This window comes from Ischnura elegans, chromosome 9, assembly GCF_921293095.1.
Source record: "Ischnura elegans chromosome 9, ioIscEleg1.1, whole genome shotgun sequence".
NCBI classification, from domain to species: Eukaryota; Metazoa; Arthropoda; class Insecta; order Odonata; family Coenagrionidae; genus Ischnura; species Ischnura elegans.
Window position 1 is genome coordinate 69,895,353 of NC_060254.1, and position 18,707 is coordinate 69,914,059.

Below are 18,707 nucleotides of genomic sequence, written 5' to 3' on the forward strand. Positions count from 1 at the left end.
AGGAATAAGCATGAAACCCTTTCCATTTAGTGCATACATGTTTGAAGTTCTCATATGTTTAATGAAAATTCCATGTGTTTTGTTATTAATTTATTATTTAAGTTTTAATAACCTTTGTTTTAGCATCGAAATTCTGGAGGGTAAAACGACCTGTAATTGGCTATTCGTTACGTGACGTCATCTCCCATATTATAGTTGCAAGCAGACGGGAGCATTGACGAATAACTTATATTTCACGTATTTTACGCGATATTTCTTCATTTTTCTGCAAGTAAATTTGCAAAATGGAACCTGGTTTCGTTAAGGCTTCTTCAAATAACCTCACAGACGTTGACTCCTTCGTGATCGGTGTATACCTAGGGCCTATCTTCGTTTTTGTAAGGTCTGTAACTTCATTTTCTCCCGAGTTGGGAGAAAATAGACTCGTGAAGCGTTTCATCCAACAATTAAGTCTCTAACTCGATTGCATATAGACGATGAAGTAAAGAGTGAAGTGAGTTGTGAATGTAACATCTTCGAGGAATTTATTTCTTCCATGCTGGTTCAACCAACCGTATGCATTTCGATCAAAGGTATCTGACTATTGCGAAGGGGATATGTTTCATATTTGGACTAGTTGTGCTTTAGGGATACATCGAACGCGTATTAATTTGCATTCGTTTGTTCGCTTCTAAGTTCTGTTTGATTTTATTACGTATTAAACCTATTGCCAATTCATTTTGAGATGTCAGTGTTTACATTTCACGCATATTCGTTGCGCTTTTGTTCGTTATTGTTTTGGTCATATTTTGGTTACGGTAGGAGTGATAGTGAAATTCTAAGTTTTTTGATGTTACAATAACTGGTTTAGTAGGTAATTTGTTTCAGACTATTCATTTAATTGTCTTCGCAATGTTAACGTGAAATAACGTAAACTGATTCTAAGTTGTTAGTGATGTGTGGGAAGTGAGATGTGAAGAATCCTTACGAATTTCAAGGAGTGCAAATTCTTTTAGTGTGGTGTGCAGAGTGATTGGAAAACCGATAATTATGCTTTATTAGTGTTACTTAATAGTGATTTATATTTATTGTGAGCCAAGTTCTTCATTGAAACAGTTGATTCGGCATATACTGATCATAAGTATTAGAAAGACAGCTCGTGAAATGTGTGCGTGGTAGTGCTATTTGTGATATGATGAGCAATAAATAAGTACAAGTAAGGATAATTTTGCATAGTTTTTTATTCATTAACACCTCTAGTAAACTATTTTTCCCTATGTTTTCGCACTTTTATGCTGTCAATATTTGAAAATTTAAATGTAGGGAGGCAGGTTGTTGTGTTTCCTCAACTATAACATTTTAGGAGTAAACATATGTTACTAATTGCTCGCATGTAGGTATTTGCAATGCATCAAATTTGTACCATTTATACATTTACCGTAACGTTATTTTCTTTACGATTCTTTACTGCATTGTAAATTCTTTAAATTTTCCTTTTCCACTCCAACATTGTTTATATCTGCTTTTCGAGTATAAATGCTTAAAATACTGACGTTACCAATTATGTTTTTCCATAGTCATCAAGCATACATAATGAAAGTAAGCATCCGAAGTGAAAAAATATGCTATGTATATCATCAATGAATACACGGCCGTTTGTATACAAGAATAACTGCATCTCAAACATACATATGCTTCAGTATTACGCATTAGTCTCTCCTTTCTGAATGGAATAATAAACTCTTTTGTGTGTAATAATGGCATCGACTTAAGATCCCTCCGGGCTGCCAATAACCATTTCCGTCGTAGTTCAGGCTTATCGGGAACATCCACAAAAATCTTGTTCGGTGTAGAAACACGGGTGCTCCCACGTATCGGAACAAAACAATATTCATTCCGGAATTTTGTCCCACAAGCCATTAATCTATCTTCGCTCATGGCTACGAACTTAAAGAATTATTGTACGAAATATACCACTAATTTATAGTAGGACAGATGGTTTATTCCGTCAGATTCACCTCAGTGTTCGTAAACAACAATAAACAAGGTTTCCATCAATCGCAGATGATCGGAGGAACTGCAGTCAGTTGAGTATGGGGATTGACGTCACAAGCCGTCTGGCATGGCGGCGTAGTGTTTTAAGCGCAACATTGATTTTGGAATGTTTATTTGTTAATAACAAATTCGCCCATGGTCGTACGACTGTAGGAGTTGGAATTTTGCTTAATTAAACCAAACTGATATTTTTAACAGGCCTCACCAAAAACGTGCAAATACTCTATATAAATAAAAACAAAACTATAAAAAAACAGAGAATAAATTCCTCGACAAGTCGTATTTAAAGGCTGTATATGAAATGATGGTTAAATGTCAATTCATTTAAGATTAAATCATCTTTGATTCAACAGAATTTTATTCAAATTCCAGCGAAGTTGTAATTATAAATTCAATTAATCGAAATGCCTGTGAGTATAAGATAAAAGCGAATCGCTTAATTTAATGCTTATTTGCTATTGAAATCGGAGAACACGGTAAATCAGGTTGGTAATTGTGTTGAATTGCTTGGGTTTGGCTTTCATTGGAGTTTTTTGGTTTCTGCTGGATAAGAGGTTTGATATGTCAGAATTAGGGGTTGGATATAGCTATAGAGGTTGGTTGATATATGTTGAAACGGTTTTTGTAATATTGGGGTGTTTTGAGCGACATCGGACTGGATTCCATTCTTTTGGAACTGGTTGAATAATGTCGTAGTGGATTTCATTCATTAAGGTTGGGTTATACTGACTACAGTGGCGGCTCGTGAGTCAAATGCTAGGGGGGGCGCACTCCACCGGGGGGTCATAATTTTTTAATATTTCGTGTATTTTATTAAGTTTTTACGGCAATCTAGGAATTAAATTTTGTGATGCCATATGTTCCGTTTTTTTCAACAAAAATACCTAGTTCTCCTAATAAAGGTTGATTAATAAATACTAAATGCAGTAGACTCTCGGTCATACGGATCGGCTTAGTCCGGACTCTCGATCATACTGATCAATGATCTTGAAGAATAAAAATATATTTGCTGCGATATTATGCCAATACAAACGAAAATACGTAACTTTAGGTTTTAGCGCCTACATTCTTCGTGCGGATATGCCCGCAATACACTTCTGTTGTTCGCTTTGCAATCATAATGCGTTATTTGTCAAATCTTTACAGCATTTGCAATGATTTAGGTAGCAATGACACTTGTAACACCTGAGGAGGGAGGGGAGTGTCACAGACTTCCACTAGGCAACAAACACTACTAGAATGCGCGGGCTTTGCTATTGCAGATGTACACTTTGATGGCGGTGTTCGCGTTGTTTCTTGAATACAGTATGATTTAAAATCAATAATTAAACATTTCTCACACATTTTTAACAAAATCTGAAATACTCACATGCCTTTAGTTATATTGCAGAAGTCCATCCTTCTTTCCTTTTGTCCAGCAAAGTGATCAATTACAAGTTCGTTGAAATCAGCGCCGGACAACGATTTCTTTCCCATTGAACGCATGGCAAGGGCTATAAATAGTCTAGTCTAGTAGTCTACTAGTCTATAAATAAACAAGGGACGACACAAAATAGGCCGACGAAAAATACGACCAAAAAGAACAAGGTGCCTGGACACAGAATTGGGACAATTTTTCCCTATATTTCCCTTAAAAAAAACGAGCACTGTTGATTAATTCAAAATTGTCTTCTTGAATGTACACACAGCGCTAAGAAACTTCTTAATCGGCAATTACGCACAGTTAACTCCTCGAAAATGATGTCTGAACTCATTTCACTCCGTTCCTTCCGAGAGTCTTGCCGTTACTATAAGGACGACTCAAGGGAGATAGAAGTCGTGGTCCACTAATGCTGATTCAGCTGAGGGACGAATTTAAGGTCAGCAAAGGCATTCAAACAAACAAAGGACGTCACGGACCATCTCCTTGAGTCTAAGATTCATATGCGGCAAACACACGAGACGCCAACGGTTCGCATTTGGAATAACCATGTCTTCGAAATCATTGCCATGATATAATAGAATATAAATTCTAGATCGTAAAAGACGACGACTCTGAGCCACAGATAGGAGTTGTAAGGATCTCCGCACTGATATGAACTCTTCGAAGCCACTTAAATCAGACCGAAGTGGACATTTTCCGTCAGACAGCTACCGCTCTGCCGCTGAGGAATTAGGTGAACATGACCTAAAAAAACAAGGACGGCTAGAAAAATGATGAACCTACACACAAAAGGTGCGTTGTACGCGGCACTTCTTGACATTCATTGAATGACTCTATTTAAAGTCACGTTTTACGGGTTAAATCATGTTTAATCCTTCACCCTATCACGCACGCGCCTATTTCTTAAATTATAAATCAGTGGGGAATGTTAACTGATTTTTCCTAATACTGAAGGTCTTTTGATAAATTTATCTGAAAAATAGGTACCGCATTTCTAAACATCGGGAAGATATGAATACATTGTTCAGGCCTAAACATTATAATATTAGTTTCCCCAAGGTTCTTGAAATCCGTAATCATAATAGAACTGTGGCAAATACTCGAGAATAGTTTTCCTACATCAGTACGGCCTTTAACTGGTTGGATTTTATGTGTTCCGGAATTCAAACACCAAAAAACGCAAGCATAATGGGATAATTTATTTTCTGTAGCAATACCTACCAGTAATTAAAAATTAAAATCGTATAACTACACCCAGTACAGTGACCATTCTGATTCCGTACGTCCCTTTTCTGTGGCAGCACCAAGTAGACGCCAGATTATACGCCCGCCGGCCTGCGCAGCGATGTCAACTCACACGTCGCTCTGCGCATTTTCGGACGACGTCCCAAGACTTCCATAAGACACAACGTTAGACGTGTCATAGCACCAGCGGCCCCCACCACTACCACTCTCCATGTAACTGCATGGGGATGGATTGGGACGTTCTGGCCAGCGCCCCACGGCTACAAATACGAACTTCTCGCGCTATTTCTTTTCGTATTTTTCCAACACTTTCGATGCATGGGACTGAAAAAACACTTTGATTAATCAGATGTATAATTATAAATTAATAGATATTTATTATTTTTACTTTTTCAAATATTTGGGAGGGGCGACGTCCGAGAGTCCTTATGGGCAAGCCGCCACTGACTGACTATCTAACTGAACACGTCTCATCCAAAAAAAAACTTCTTCAAAAGTCGTTTTACAGCCGCACCATTTGATGCTATTGAAAATTTACAATGCAGTCATCAAATAAAAAAAGTGATTTTTTTGCCTTTTAGTCTACATGAAAATCTTTTTCTACCACAATATAACCCATTTTTATGGGTCAATTTGTCCTACCCCAGGGATGCCGCTTCAACCAATACTGCCTGCAATCATAAAAGACAGAGAGGTAAGTGAATACAGCAAGTGAATTGCAACTGAAATCAGTTACAATCATAAACTAGCAAATGGGAGAAGTGTTTTAAATATCCTCAAAAATGCTTTGATTCTTGTTCAACGTTTAATCCTTTATTTTCCAGAAATATTTTCATTGTATGAAAAGGCCCACAAATTCTTTCTTCTGGTCATGAAAACAATTGCTTTCAGACAAAAATTTCTTCTCTGTGATGCAGTGCCCAGCCAGCACATTATGTATTTGTTATTTAGGTACATAAAAGGAAGAAATCAAGAAGGTGATAATTGGTAAGCAACTTAGCCTTTTCCCATATAGCATATAAACTTACCTCAAGCATGACTTACCCTTGTCATACCAAGCATGATCCAAGCCACACCGGCATGATTGATTCAAATTTGAATCAAGCTTGCTAATCCAGCAGGCGTAGCCAGGCCTCTGCAGCTTCCCTCAAGCCTAGTGAAATATAAAAGTCAGTTCTGCACTCTGATGGCCAGTTTGCCTTCAGTATCAATTTGGGTACCAAATTTAAACATCAATCTAAGTTTGCCACTTCCCAGACAGCAAAAATAAACATTTCACCTTCAATTTATTTTACCTAAACCCTATTTCCAGGCAGGAAAATATCAACATAAATATTATATAAGCTGGAATTGTTAGGCTTGATTCCAGCTTAGTCTATAGCTTTAGGCAAGCTTGCACTTGTCTATATGATTCAAGCCTGACTGATCTGTCAGGTCAAGTTGGATTCAAGCTTGATTCCAGCCTGCCATGCTATTTGGGCAGGCATGCCGACTTACAAAAAATATTGTGGGGACCCAACCCAGGGATCTTGCCCTGAACCTGGCATTAGAACCCTGATAACTCGAATATCGATATCTGGACACTAGGGAAAATCGACAAGCCTGACACATTTTTCCCTCATACCCATAACAAATTTTTAAGGGGGCTCGGGCCCCCTCAGGCACCATGGAGTCTGCACCACTGTATTTGGGTTCTTATCGATTTCTCACGGCCATGCTGACAAACATCCAGAATATGTAATTACAAAATAGAGGCCTTACTTTCAGCACCTCCCTAGATATTTTTACTATTGCAATATTTCAGAGAATCCATGAAGGTATTTATGTATAAGAATTATATTTCCATTCTTGACAACCAATAAGCATTTTCATATGCAAAAGATATAATGCCATGCATAGCCGGTATGAACTTTTCAACACAAACAACTGAATGCTGACTTTAGCCAATGCAAGGGAAGGGAAGAGACCAGTGAGGTAGCAATGGTCAGAGGTATTTCAGCCCTGCCTGAGACCCAGCTCAGCGAGACCTAAATGCCAAGCCCTGGCAATATACAGCCAAACAAAATTTTTAGCATGAATAAATATCAACACAATGTATTTTATCGCATTCCATTAATAGGAGTCTTCTTCTGTTAAGGAGGTCTTGGACTGAGTACCATTTTTTAACGTGCTCCTGTAGGGTTCCCACTCTAACTAAATACATAATAAAATTCATGGTTTTTTCCCACGGCTAAATGTGGTCAAATCCATGGTTTGTAGATAAGGATTTTAGAGAGAAATATTGATGACGTAACAATCATCAGCTGCACGTTAACTAAAAATGTAACAAACGTAACAGACGCCGTGAATGCAAACGCAGTAATGGAAGTGCTATCTCTCATGATGTCACCTATCTATAGCAAAATTCAGGGCTGGCTAAAGGTTGTGAGGAGGAAAATGGAGGGGCAGCTGGGAAATGAAGAAGTGTCTGATTTTTTTTGCCAGGGTTAATGAAAACTTTACCGGTTACCGGTCTTCCAATCACAGGCTTAAGGTCAAAGTGTCATCATGGCACACTGACAAATAATTGCGCTTCGAATAAACGTGTGCAGATAAATGCGTGGACAGTGTCCGCACGTGAATCAGCCTTGAAACATGATCGAAATATCGATTTTTCTTTTGATCTGAAAATCGTAGGTCTACAATCAAGTTAGAGGGATTTTTTTTAAGGTTTTACGATGAAATTCCCCAGTGAGAAATGGTTGGTGGAATCCACGTGGAGATGTAACGTGGATACCACGTGTTTTTGGTCGTGGAATCAACGTGGAACCCACGTGGAAATTTGGTGGAAAAATTAAAACAGCAGTAGGTGCTGTCCTAAAACCATTGAAACCTCAACCACTCTATATCTAAACCTTCTATATATGTGTCTACGATTTTTCATGTGCTCTCATGGCTGCCTTTCCACGAATTATATAAAAATAGAATGTGCGATACATTTTCACATAACTAGCGTGGTTTCAGGATGATAAATGAGGCAATGTCACCAGAGAGTTAAGTTCCACAAATTAGAAATTCTGTTTAACATTTTATGCTAATCACCACAAATCCACTTGAAATCAACGTGGATTCCACGTGGGTCCAACCACTCAATATCCACCACCACCATATATCCACGAGTCAACGTGGATTCCACCACCCATTTCTCACTGGGTCAGGGCTATTTCCAAGTTTTTTCACGGCAGACGAAGTTCATCGCTTATTCACGGTCAAGTGGGAGCCTTGTCTGACCCATTGTACATTTTGGCAACATAGAATAAAACACAAATTATTAACTAAGCCATGAAGCCCTAAGATATAAATTTAAACACAAATCCTAGCGACCCTCATTTACGATTCTCCTCACAGCAGGTATCTGTGAACTGGTTGCATAGTCCATGATATTTACAAAGAAAAATTTGTTGCATACATACTCCATTTTCTTGTATTTTGGAAGGAATTCTTTGTCTTGTTCTGTGCAGAAGAAATTTTTAAACAAAATTTCAGTTTTATTAATAATGGACTTGTGGAGTATAAGTCTTAATACCTTAGGTTTACTAACTTCATTATTTTCAATGCTAGATATTCATTAAAAACATTACAATGCTTAAAAATTTATTTATTCTTTTGCAAGTGTAAGTCATTGAAAGTCATGAACAATTTTTATTTTTTTACAAAGCACTGCTAGAGCAATGAGTTGATTGTGGACTCATGTAAGAAAGGGTTGGAGGGCCAAGTTCAGTAGCCAGGTGCTCTGTTGAGTTGGGTCTCAAATCGAAGGGATGAGAATACTTGTTCAACTCTTCCCCAAAGAAGAGTTGCACAGGTATATCCATATATATTCATATACCCATAAAATATTTTCATGCTACTGTAAGTATGGAAAGCTTTTTCCTATTGTAGGCACTGGCAGGAAAGGGTTAAAAACAGCTGCTTTTAGACTATTTCTGGTGACTGAGAGACAATGTTAGGGCCCTTCTTATGAGGGATATGGGGAATGTTGGGATACTGAACAGTCAGTTCTAAATTAATGTTCAATTAATGATTGTTCAATTGTTGGGATTCGCCTAGGCCTCCTTTAACATTACGAAGCACTGTTACAGCAATGAGTTGTTGTGGACTCATGCAAAGAAAGGGTTGGGGGGCCTAGTTCAGTAGCTGGGCACTCAGATGATTTCATGTATTAAAAAAAAGGTCATGGATACATTGGTAGGCTCAATTTCAGCTAATGCATTTGCAAACAAGTAAATTCCCAAAAACTTCACCATAAATTGAGCTTGGTGTGAAGTCCAAGTAAAATTCATTAATATAATATGCGGGGAAAGAACAAATCTTTGAATGCTTTGTTCATATTTTTACCAAATGAATACCCTAATTTTTGTATGAATTCAGATTTACTAAACTTAATACAAACAATAAAAGGGTAATTTCACCTTATTGCCATCTAAAATCCATAGAGAGAAAGTCCACCATAACTCAATTCAAATAATGGGGGCCAAATAATGGACAACTTCAAATCCAAATTTTCGACAGTTTCATTCACAGCATTGTTTATAAGAATAAGCAATGGCCAGAGCAAAATTCAAACCTATCTCATTTAATGGGTGCAGCACATTTCAAAGCAGAGGGTCCAATAACTATTGATAATATTGTAGGTTGTAAATTAACAATTGTACTGAAGATTTACCAGGATTCTTACCACAATAAAACCACAAATTCATGATGAGGAATGTATATCATAAAATTTTGTAGCCACTTGAAAATTCAGGATACAAATGCATTCAGTCATGAAAAAATTTATTTATTTTTTGGAGTTACAAAGTTTAAAACTAGTGTTCTCATAATATATTTTAAAAAGTAGCTAGTATTATAGAAGAAGTTGGTACGGAAAGAAATACATTCATCTCATGATTTCTTTTATCATAGGATTGGAGTATAAACCAACCACAATAGCACAAGCTGGACAGGGAATTCGGTCATATGTCATCATTATATAAAGCTCTTAAACTTACATACTAATGTGATGATGATTTATAAAAGAGAAACTTATTTTTGACTATAAAACAATTAAGACATACATACTTTACAAGACAACACCATAAAAATATATTGCCAAATAAAATTTCTAGCATGAAATAAATATCAACAAGTTGTATTTGATTGCATTGTTTGAAAATTTTGATTTTCCATTAATAGAAGTCTTCTTCTGTCAAGGTGGTCTTGGACTGAGTACTATTTTTGACTTGCTCCTGCCCATTGTACATTTCAGCAATCTAGAATAAAACACAAATTACTAAGTTATGAAGCCCTAAGATATAAAGTCACACCCTAATTAACAAAAAGCTCACACAACTATAACATCGTTAATAACAGATTATTTTCATGTTCTTAATAAAATTATGTAAAGTATATGACAAGACACATCAAAATAATTTTTATCTATAGTTTCCAACAGTCTCTGGAGGTGCCATAAAACATCAACATTCCCATTAGTCTCATTAGATCAAAACATGAGATGGAAAACCTAGTTTAAGAATACCATTGGTCAATTTTAACAGAAATTCAATGTGCCTGTAACCTCTCCACTTGATCCCCCACTTGTTCATTAGGACATATCCTACTAAAGACTTGCTCATTTCCAGCAAGAAAATACCTATCACAGAATCTTTATTTTTTATTTACCAAGCATTTCCTTCATTTCTATAATGCCATGTTGTTTTTTGAGGTAATTGAGTCAAGATAATAGAAATTTCACTCCTTTCAAACCCCTACCCTTACCTGTTAGATTCCTACAGCATATGCACACATTCTTTTCTAGACTTAGGTAATTTACATGTTGGAATGTATGCAATTCTATCTGTTTGTTTGGATGTTTCCAATATAAATAAATAGGTTCGATAGGTGTGTATCGGGCAGTCTGGTATTGTTGTCTGACTGGAATGCACGGCTTTCTTATTTCACTGAACCTTTGTACCTCTTAAATAACATTACATATGGTACAATTTATACATTAATGTTGGACATTTTCTCATGCAATTAACTTTCCAAATTTACCTGCTCAGAAGAGGTTGCTTCCTCAGGCTTCTTGTCATCTCGAACACGCTTAAAACGTGGAAATCGAAGAGAAATTCCTTTCTCTGGGTCAACCTGAAAGCGGACAGATATATTAAGTTGTTATATACATAATCATGTAAATTTTTAATATTTTAGACAATGGTAATTCCGTTTAAATTGACTTATCATACTACTGAAGAAGATCAAGATCAGAAGAAGCAGCTTCCGAATATGCCGCTCAATGCATGCGCACAATGGTAACACACAGAAAGTAAATCTTTCATAGAGATGGGTCGAATAGCAGATTTCTCGAACTCTAATATCGAATTCGAATATTAAATCACTGCTCGAATATTTGAATACCTTGAATTTCGAATACCTCGAACACTAAATGATGAATGCGGGAATGTTTGACTTGGTTGCCTATGCAGCAGGAAACACAAGATTTTGGCAAGTAATTGTGATTTCCTTTAAAGGATTCAAACAGGAATTTAGCTGATAAATGGAATGTTTTAATTTTATGGAAACAATTGGGCATATAGTTGATTCAACTAACACCTCTTTCAAATATTCTAAGGGGACACACCACCTCGCAAAAAAATGATTGCATGCCATCTCGGCATTTACACTGCTATGATGGATTTCTGTCTGATGGATTTCTGTCTTATCTAACAAACGCCATTTCAGCGGCATGCCCATCTCATACTCGGCTTCCTCAACTTCTTATTTTCAACAGGTAGCTCGCTTTACCCCCACTCCTGCGGTCAAGTGCTAGCGGACAATCCGAGGCGTTTTTCAAAATACACGCGCTTCTCCACCGAATTTTCTTCAATTATTTTCAGGCCATCTTTGGAAGTTCTCACGAGATAGAAGATGAATTCGAATTACTAGCAGGGAGAAACCAAATATCCTGAGAAAATATCCCTTCGCCTGTGACAATAGAGATTTACAGCATAACTCATAAATTGTAACTTATATATGTTTTAGGAAAAAAATACAGCATCAACTTCAGAGAAGCTCAGCCACGAGGATATAGAGTTTTGCCAGAATGCTAAGTCTCCGTTGTATTTTGACATTCATTTCCTTGTGTAAAATGCTTAAATAAAGTCAGAAATACGTCGTGTTTGGTCTCATTCTTTTTTAAATTATGCGCACATCACTAATATTTCAATCCAATAAAGGTGTAATATCGATTGCCAAAAGTCATTGTTAGACACCTTTTGGACTAATAGATGACTCGTGCAGCATTTGGCCTCCAGAAATGGGGAACTTCGAACCAGGTAGGCAGAAAAAGGTCAGTGGGGGAGAAAGAGGGAAGGGTGAAACACGATTCTATTATTCTCCTGTAACTTGATATTTTCTTTTGAAGATTTTGGTTTATGGTCTTCGTAATACGAGCCCTGTGCAAGCTGGTGCCTTTTGCTTGATTTCGGAGAAGAGGACAACTTCAGAGGAGGGGCCGAGGGTTGACGGATGGAGGGGGTAACGGATTCTGGGAATTGTGCTACGCAGTTACTATCCCACGGCACTGAGGTTCTCCTGGTGGGGGAAACCAGGGATTTTCGGATTTTTTCACCCGATCATTTACGGTTCTCCACGTCGAACTCTTTTCACCGCTCTAATCCACAAATTTGATGTAGTTCGTCAACTTGCCAATAACAGTGCTGCATGCACTAAATGACTTGAGTTCTTTACAATTTTCTGAGTCAACTACCAACGACGTGCGTGCGACAGTGTATGGCGCGAAATTCAAAGTATTCGAGAGCGTACCTTTAGCATAATTATTTGAGACCTTGAATATCGAATACTTTCTAATATTTGAGAATTCGCGGATACTATTCGCACATCTCTAATTTTTGGATTGAGAAATGAAAATCCAAATAAAAATTTTGAATTTTTTTCATAACTAGGAATAATTACCCTACACATTGATTTCCTGAAATACATCAAATAAATTGAAATATTAAAAATGACCCATTAGATCATACCTATCAAACTAAATAACTCCCGCATTACAGTATTCCTCACAGGCAATAAAGGATGTGACAGGGTTGGTGATCACAAATACTGATGGGAGTTAGTTATAGAAGGATAAAGGGCAAGCAGGGATGAGAAATAAAATGAAAAAGCTGTTTGGATAAGATGAAAATAGGTAGGACATGCACGGAACTTAAGTTCAGAATTGAACATGAAGATAATAGTTAACAGAAATTGAAACCTATGAACTAAAACTATGGAAGTAAAAATACATTTCATGGAAATCCACCCTTACCCATTCGACAAGACATTTTAACCCTGTGAGTGCCAATGTGTCGTCTATGAGGTTTGTTAAAACAATGTTTTTCTCGATCTTTAAACATTTTAAATTATAAACAATACAAGAATGCTCTTTTATTAAGTAATTTTCACTATGAATTATATTTTTAATTTAAATAACATACATATTTCATAATTATGACAACTACATATCCCACTGAATTTTTCGACCGCCACCACAAGATGCATTTTTAGGGGTGAGTCAACAACAGGGTCATTTGCACCCACCACCACAATTGTTGATGCAAAACTGCTTATGATGTAACACTTGAGAAACAACATTTTTTTATTAGCCTGAATCCGATTTACGCGCTTATATTCTTAACTTTGTATTAATCCAGAGGTATTATTTTTAGCCTGCTATTATCGCAACTATTTGAGCCAAATGTGGAGAAGGTCTAAATTGTCTAAGTGTAGGTATGTAATAAGTTTTATAGTGTAATCATGTTTCTGAATTATTTGATTACTAATTATTTATACTGCAATAAAATTTGCAATGTTTCCAATAAATAGTGAAAGGGCTAATTCCAGGGAATGATTTTTCATCAATACACATTTAGTTCATAAAAAAGGCGCAACCATTTAATGTAAATGGATGTACTTTGGGTCACTTTGTACATGGGATGGATGTACTGTACCTTGGGATCACTGTAATTCACGTCTTTAAAAGAGAATATGAACAAAATGTAATTACCAGTCCAATTCCTGCACGGTGCACAGGTGACAGAGAGAGATCGGCACATTTCACCTCCCAAACAACTGTGGCATCAAACCAATCTCTTGGAGGTGGATGAAGACCAGGCGATATGGAGTAGTAGGGCCTAGGTTCTGGAATGACGTTTGGCCGAAGAGTTTCAGAGAGGGAAGCAAGATCTTCTTCACTGAAACCAGTCCCGATCTACAGTGGGGAAAAAAATAAATTAGGTCAGCCTACAATATTTCACAAGGAACTTAGAAATTTCTACAAAAAGTGTGCCAGAAAGACGTAAACATAATCATTAGCAAAATTCATGTTAAAGAACTTCTGATTGTTATTACCCATCATCAGTGAAGTCTGTTAAAAATTACGATATGCACAAGAATTTTGATTAACCAACATGTTTGCATTAAAAATGTGAGTCCATCAAATTTTTACTGAAAAAGAGATTTGGTGATACATATAAATATTCACAAGCTAATTTCCACAAAAATATTTACACTTTTATATACAGAACTTAGATGGTATCTTTTAACCTCCACGTGTTATGGCATTTGGAATATACTGGTCATGAAGATACGAATACAGTGGAACTTGGTTGGTACGTTTCTGAAGGGACCACGAAAAATGAACGTACTAACCAGGAAAACGTACTAACGAGGAAAGTAAATAATAGCAGTCGGGGTTATTGCAATCAGTGAAAAAGTCGTCATAATTACAATTACTATCGGTAGTTCTCATAGGATCGCCTTCCTGAACTGTTTTCACATTTAAAATCAAGAAAATGAGCGCTACCATGAAAAACAATACCATGTGAATAAAAATCGCAATTTTTCATGGACATCCCGGAGACGATTTCATGATTACGGCGTCTATCTCCCGTGATTTATCCTATATATATTTACAGAACGAGGACGAGTGAAGCTCAGACAAGCGAAGACAAGTCATTTTTCTTTCTCACAGCGTACTCGGAGAATATAACAACAACCCGGAGTAAGTCAACTGATTTTTTAAACATCATAAAAATTGGGCAAAATTATATTGACTTTCAAATTACGGCAACAGCTGTAGACATTCGCTTCTGGAATGATACCATTTCGATTGTAAAATCGATCGATATATCGACTGATGACACGCAAGATAATTAGATTACTACGTAATTACAAGAAAATTTTATATTTAACAGTTGAAATTTACTTTCAAAATTTGTCTAATGTCGTCTGCTTTCGTTCCGAGATCAAGTATTTTTAAGCTAAGCTTCGCGTGGAGATCCAGAGGATCGTCTGCTCCCACAACAGTAGTCAAGTAAATATGCACGACGTCGAGTTTATGGAGCAGTACTGCTTTAGATAATGTGGGAATTGTCTAATACCGTTAAGACTCATTTCTTCATCATGATAACTCGTGCAATAGCAACAATTGCCCACTTACGAACTTTGTGCGCAGCAGTGGGCACTCCCAAGCGCTCCAAAGGCAACAGAAGGTGAGGAGCTCGGGGTGGGGAAAATTGAGGCTTTTATTGGCTGTAGTTTTTCATAGTCAGACATTCCCGAAAAATGGCCGCATTTTATTTTTCATCACGTCACAAGAATTCAGAAATGCATTTGGATAAATTACGGTAGAAGAAAGAGATGTGGAATGAATGGAAGAATGTTAATGGCTAATAATAATAAATTAAATCATGAATTCAGACGTTTGCGACCCTTAAGAAGACACTAGAGAACGAATTGCGGGTTGCGTCATGGCAAGCAATTGAGCGTACTAACCAGGAAAGCGCAATTTTTTCAAACGTACTAACCAAATTCTTTTACCTGTATTTTGTTCGGATGGTACCGGGACCGAGGGAAATCACCGTACTAAGGAGGAAAACGTACTAAGGAGGAACGTACTAACCAAGTTCCACTGTATACCGATATACCTTTGAGATTACAAAATTGCATTTTATTTAGCATTCGGTCCTAAGGCTGCGTGTGCTATTTCAAGGAAAATATCTGCTCAGAACTGGCGATGTGGCAAAATCAATCACGACAAACTTAAATTATTGCTCTTCCAACAATAAAATGAATAATATAGCGAAATATTGAAATAATCTAAAAATAGAACATCCACAGGCATTAATTATGATAGGCTGAAAGATGATGTATTACACAGCATAATAGGCAGAGCTGGTGCTACTGCTTCTTCAGAGCTGCACAGCTTACGGCAACATCTCATGAGATGTTTAACACTTGGGCTACGGGAGTTCACAATTTTAGCTGCCAGCCAGTGTAGAACACATAGTATCTAAAATTTAAATTTATTCAATGCAAGCCAAGAAACTCCTTCAACCTCTTAGGTAGATATTGATCACATGGAATTCTATTCTTCATGTTTCTGAATATTAGTTGAGTCAAGAGTGTTAGACATTTCCATTCTGTTTTCTAGTTTGACATTCCAAGTTTCAATGAGTCAGTAAAAATTCTACGCAGCTACTGCACTTAAAATTACAACAAACACATTTTAGGCCAGAAAATGGGTGTGTAGAACTGGCATACCGTATACATATATCTGAATATAGCCCCCCCTTTTTTTCCAAAAATGCCTGTGGTAAAAGTAAAGGGGGGGACTATATTCAAACGATTTTTTTAACTTTTCCCGAGACTGAAGCCTCAAAATTAGGGGTGGGACTATATTCGGAGAAATATGGTAATTTTATTTGAAATGAATTTTAAATGAAAAGGTTTTGAAATTTCAGGTTGGAGCAAAAAAATCATGAACATTAAATACATAAATAAATAACTCGCTGCGCTCCGCGCGCTCGTTAAGGGGCTCCGCCCCTTAAGAACCCCGGTTCCGGCTTCGCCGTCTACATTTGTGGTCGTTCGAAGAATTTTAGTTCGAATAATGTCACTTTGGCTAGGGGCCGGCTTCGCCGGCCAGGGGGTAGGGAAGCTCCCTACTCATACCTCGAACGGCTTCGCCGTTCCTCGTTAAGAGGCGGCTTCGCCGCCCAGGGGTTCACTGTGCCCCCCCGGGGCTACCCCGCTTAATACTCGGAACGGCTTCGCCGTTCCTCGTCTGGGGCCGGCATAGCCGCCCAGGGGGCGAGGGCATTTCGGAACTTTTTCACCGTTATTCGTTTAAGGGGCGGCTTCGCCGCCCAGGGGTGGATGGAGCCCACAGCGGCTGCGCCGCTTGTACATTAGGGCGGCTTCGCCGCCCGAGGGTTACTGAAGCTCCCCGGTGGCGGAATTCTGACGATTCTTTTACCCGAAGAGGCGATTTATTAGAAATTTTTTGGGAGGTTTCACGGGGTGATCGGGGTTTTTAATAAGTAGTAGTGGCACCGGCTAAATTGTGACGAAAACTACTCGGAAAGGAGACTTTAAAAATTTTATTTTTTTCGGCAAGGTTCCAGGAGGTGATCGGGGATTTTCTGGTATTTTTCCCGAATGGTTTACGGTGGCTCGCCCTCACCATATATTCCGGATCAAGAGCTCAGAGGGGACGGGTAGTGCGGCGTAATGCCCGTGAGAAGTTCCCAAATAGTAGACTTAATGGCACATTTTACATTTGGGGGGGATTTCAGGGGGATACCGGGGGTTTATATGTGTATACTCTTGGCGCTCACCATTGGTACACATAAATTCCGTGGGGATGAGTCGTTGGGGTAAGAACCAGCAGTGGAATAGTCACGAAAAGTACCCAAAAAGTACTTCGCCGTTCATCGTCTGGGGTCTGCATAGCCGCCCAGAGGGCAAGGGCATTTCGGAACTGTTTCACCGTTATTCGATGAAGGGGTGGAGGGAGGCCACAGCTGCTGCGCCGCTTTAAACATTGGGGCGGCTTCGCCGCCCGGGGGTTACTGAAGCTCCCCCTCGCCTACGCCAGTTACTCCTTGGAACGGTTTCGCCGCCTTGGGGATGAAGAGCCCCCCGCGGCTGCTCCGCTAAGTCCTCATAAATGGTCTTCTCCACCGAGAGAGGTGCCCCGGGAGATTCGGGGTTTTAATGTGTTATGCATGCGGTCACCAATCCTCCACAGTGATTATGTAGCGATGATAGTAAAGGGTAGTGCAATGCGGCGTAATAGTGGTGACAAGTACCCATAAAAGAAGACTTAATGGCAACTTTTTCTTTTTTTTGCGGGGGGTTCCAACGGAATACCGGGGGTTTTATAGTGGTGTTAAAACAGTGGTCACAAATCGTTCTCATAAATTCTGTGCCGATAAGTCCTAGGGGTCGAAAATAGAGGCGGAATTCTGACGATTCTTTTACCTGGAGAGTGGATTTAAAAAAAAAATATTTTTGGGAGGTTTCACGGGGTTATCGGGGGTTTTAATAAGTAGTAGTGGCACCGGCTAAAATGGGACGAAAACTATTCGGAAAGGCGACTTTAAAAATTTTATTTTTTTCGGCGAGGTTCCAGGAGGTGATCGGGGGTTTTCTGGTATTTTTTCCCGTATGGTTTACGGTGGCCCGCCTTCACCAAACATTCTGGATCTAGAGCTCAGAGGGGACGGGTAGTGCGGCGTAATATTTGCGATAAGTTCCCAAATAGGAGATTTAAAGGCACATTTTACATTTGGGGGGATTTTAGGGGGATACCGGGGGTTTATATGTGTGTACTCCTGGCGGTCACCATCCGTTCACATAAATTCCGTAGGGATTAGTCGTTGGGGTAAGAACCAGCGGTGAAATAGTCACGGAAAGTACCCAAAAAGTAGACTTATATGAAAAATTTTATTTTTTGGGGGGTGTATGTGGGTTTACCGGGGGTTTATAGGTTTGTACAGCCATGGGTCATCAATCCCCTACATCAATTCCGTAGCGATGAGTGGTAAGGCTTGGAAATGCGGCGGAATTCTGACGAAAAGTACCCGAAAGGGCTACTTATATGCAAATTTTAATTTTTTAGGGGTTTTCAGGGGGTTTAAAGATG

The 18,707-nt window shown here is 38.3% G+C and overlaps 1 protein-coding gene across 2 annotated transcripts in view; it reads right to left on the reverse strand.

The window, feature by feature from the left end:
- Positions 1–9,500: 9,500 nt before the first annotated feature.
- Positions 9,501–18,707, reverse strand: part of LOC124165307 (DNA ligase 1) — a 46,104-nt gene continuing 36,897 nt past the window's right edge. For both annotated transcript variants that reach the window (XM_046542660.1, XM_046542659.1), the window contains exons 17-19: positions 13,785–13,988; positions 10,775–10,867; positions 9,501–9,993 (exon numbers count right to left, since the gene is read on the reverse strand). In XM_046542660.1, coding sequence (XP_046398616.1) covers positions 9,910–9,993; positions 10,775–10,867; positions 13,785–13,988 — 381 coding nt within the window. In that variant the 3' untranslated portion in view covers positions 9,501–9,909. The remainder of the gene's footprint in view (positions 9,994–10,774; positions 10,868–13,784; positions 13,989–18,707) is intronic.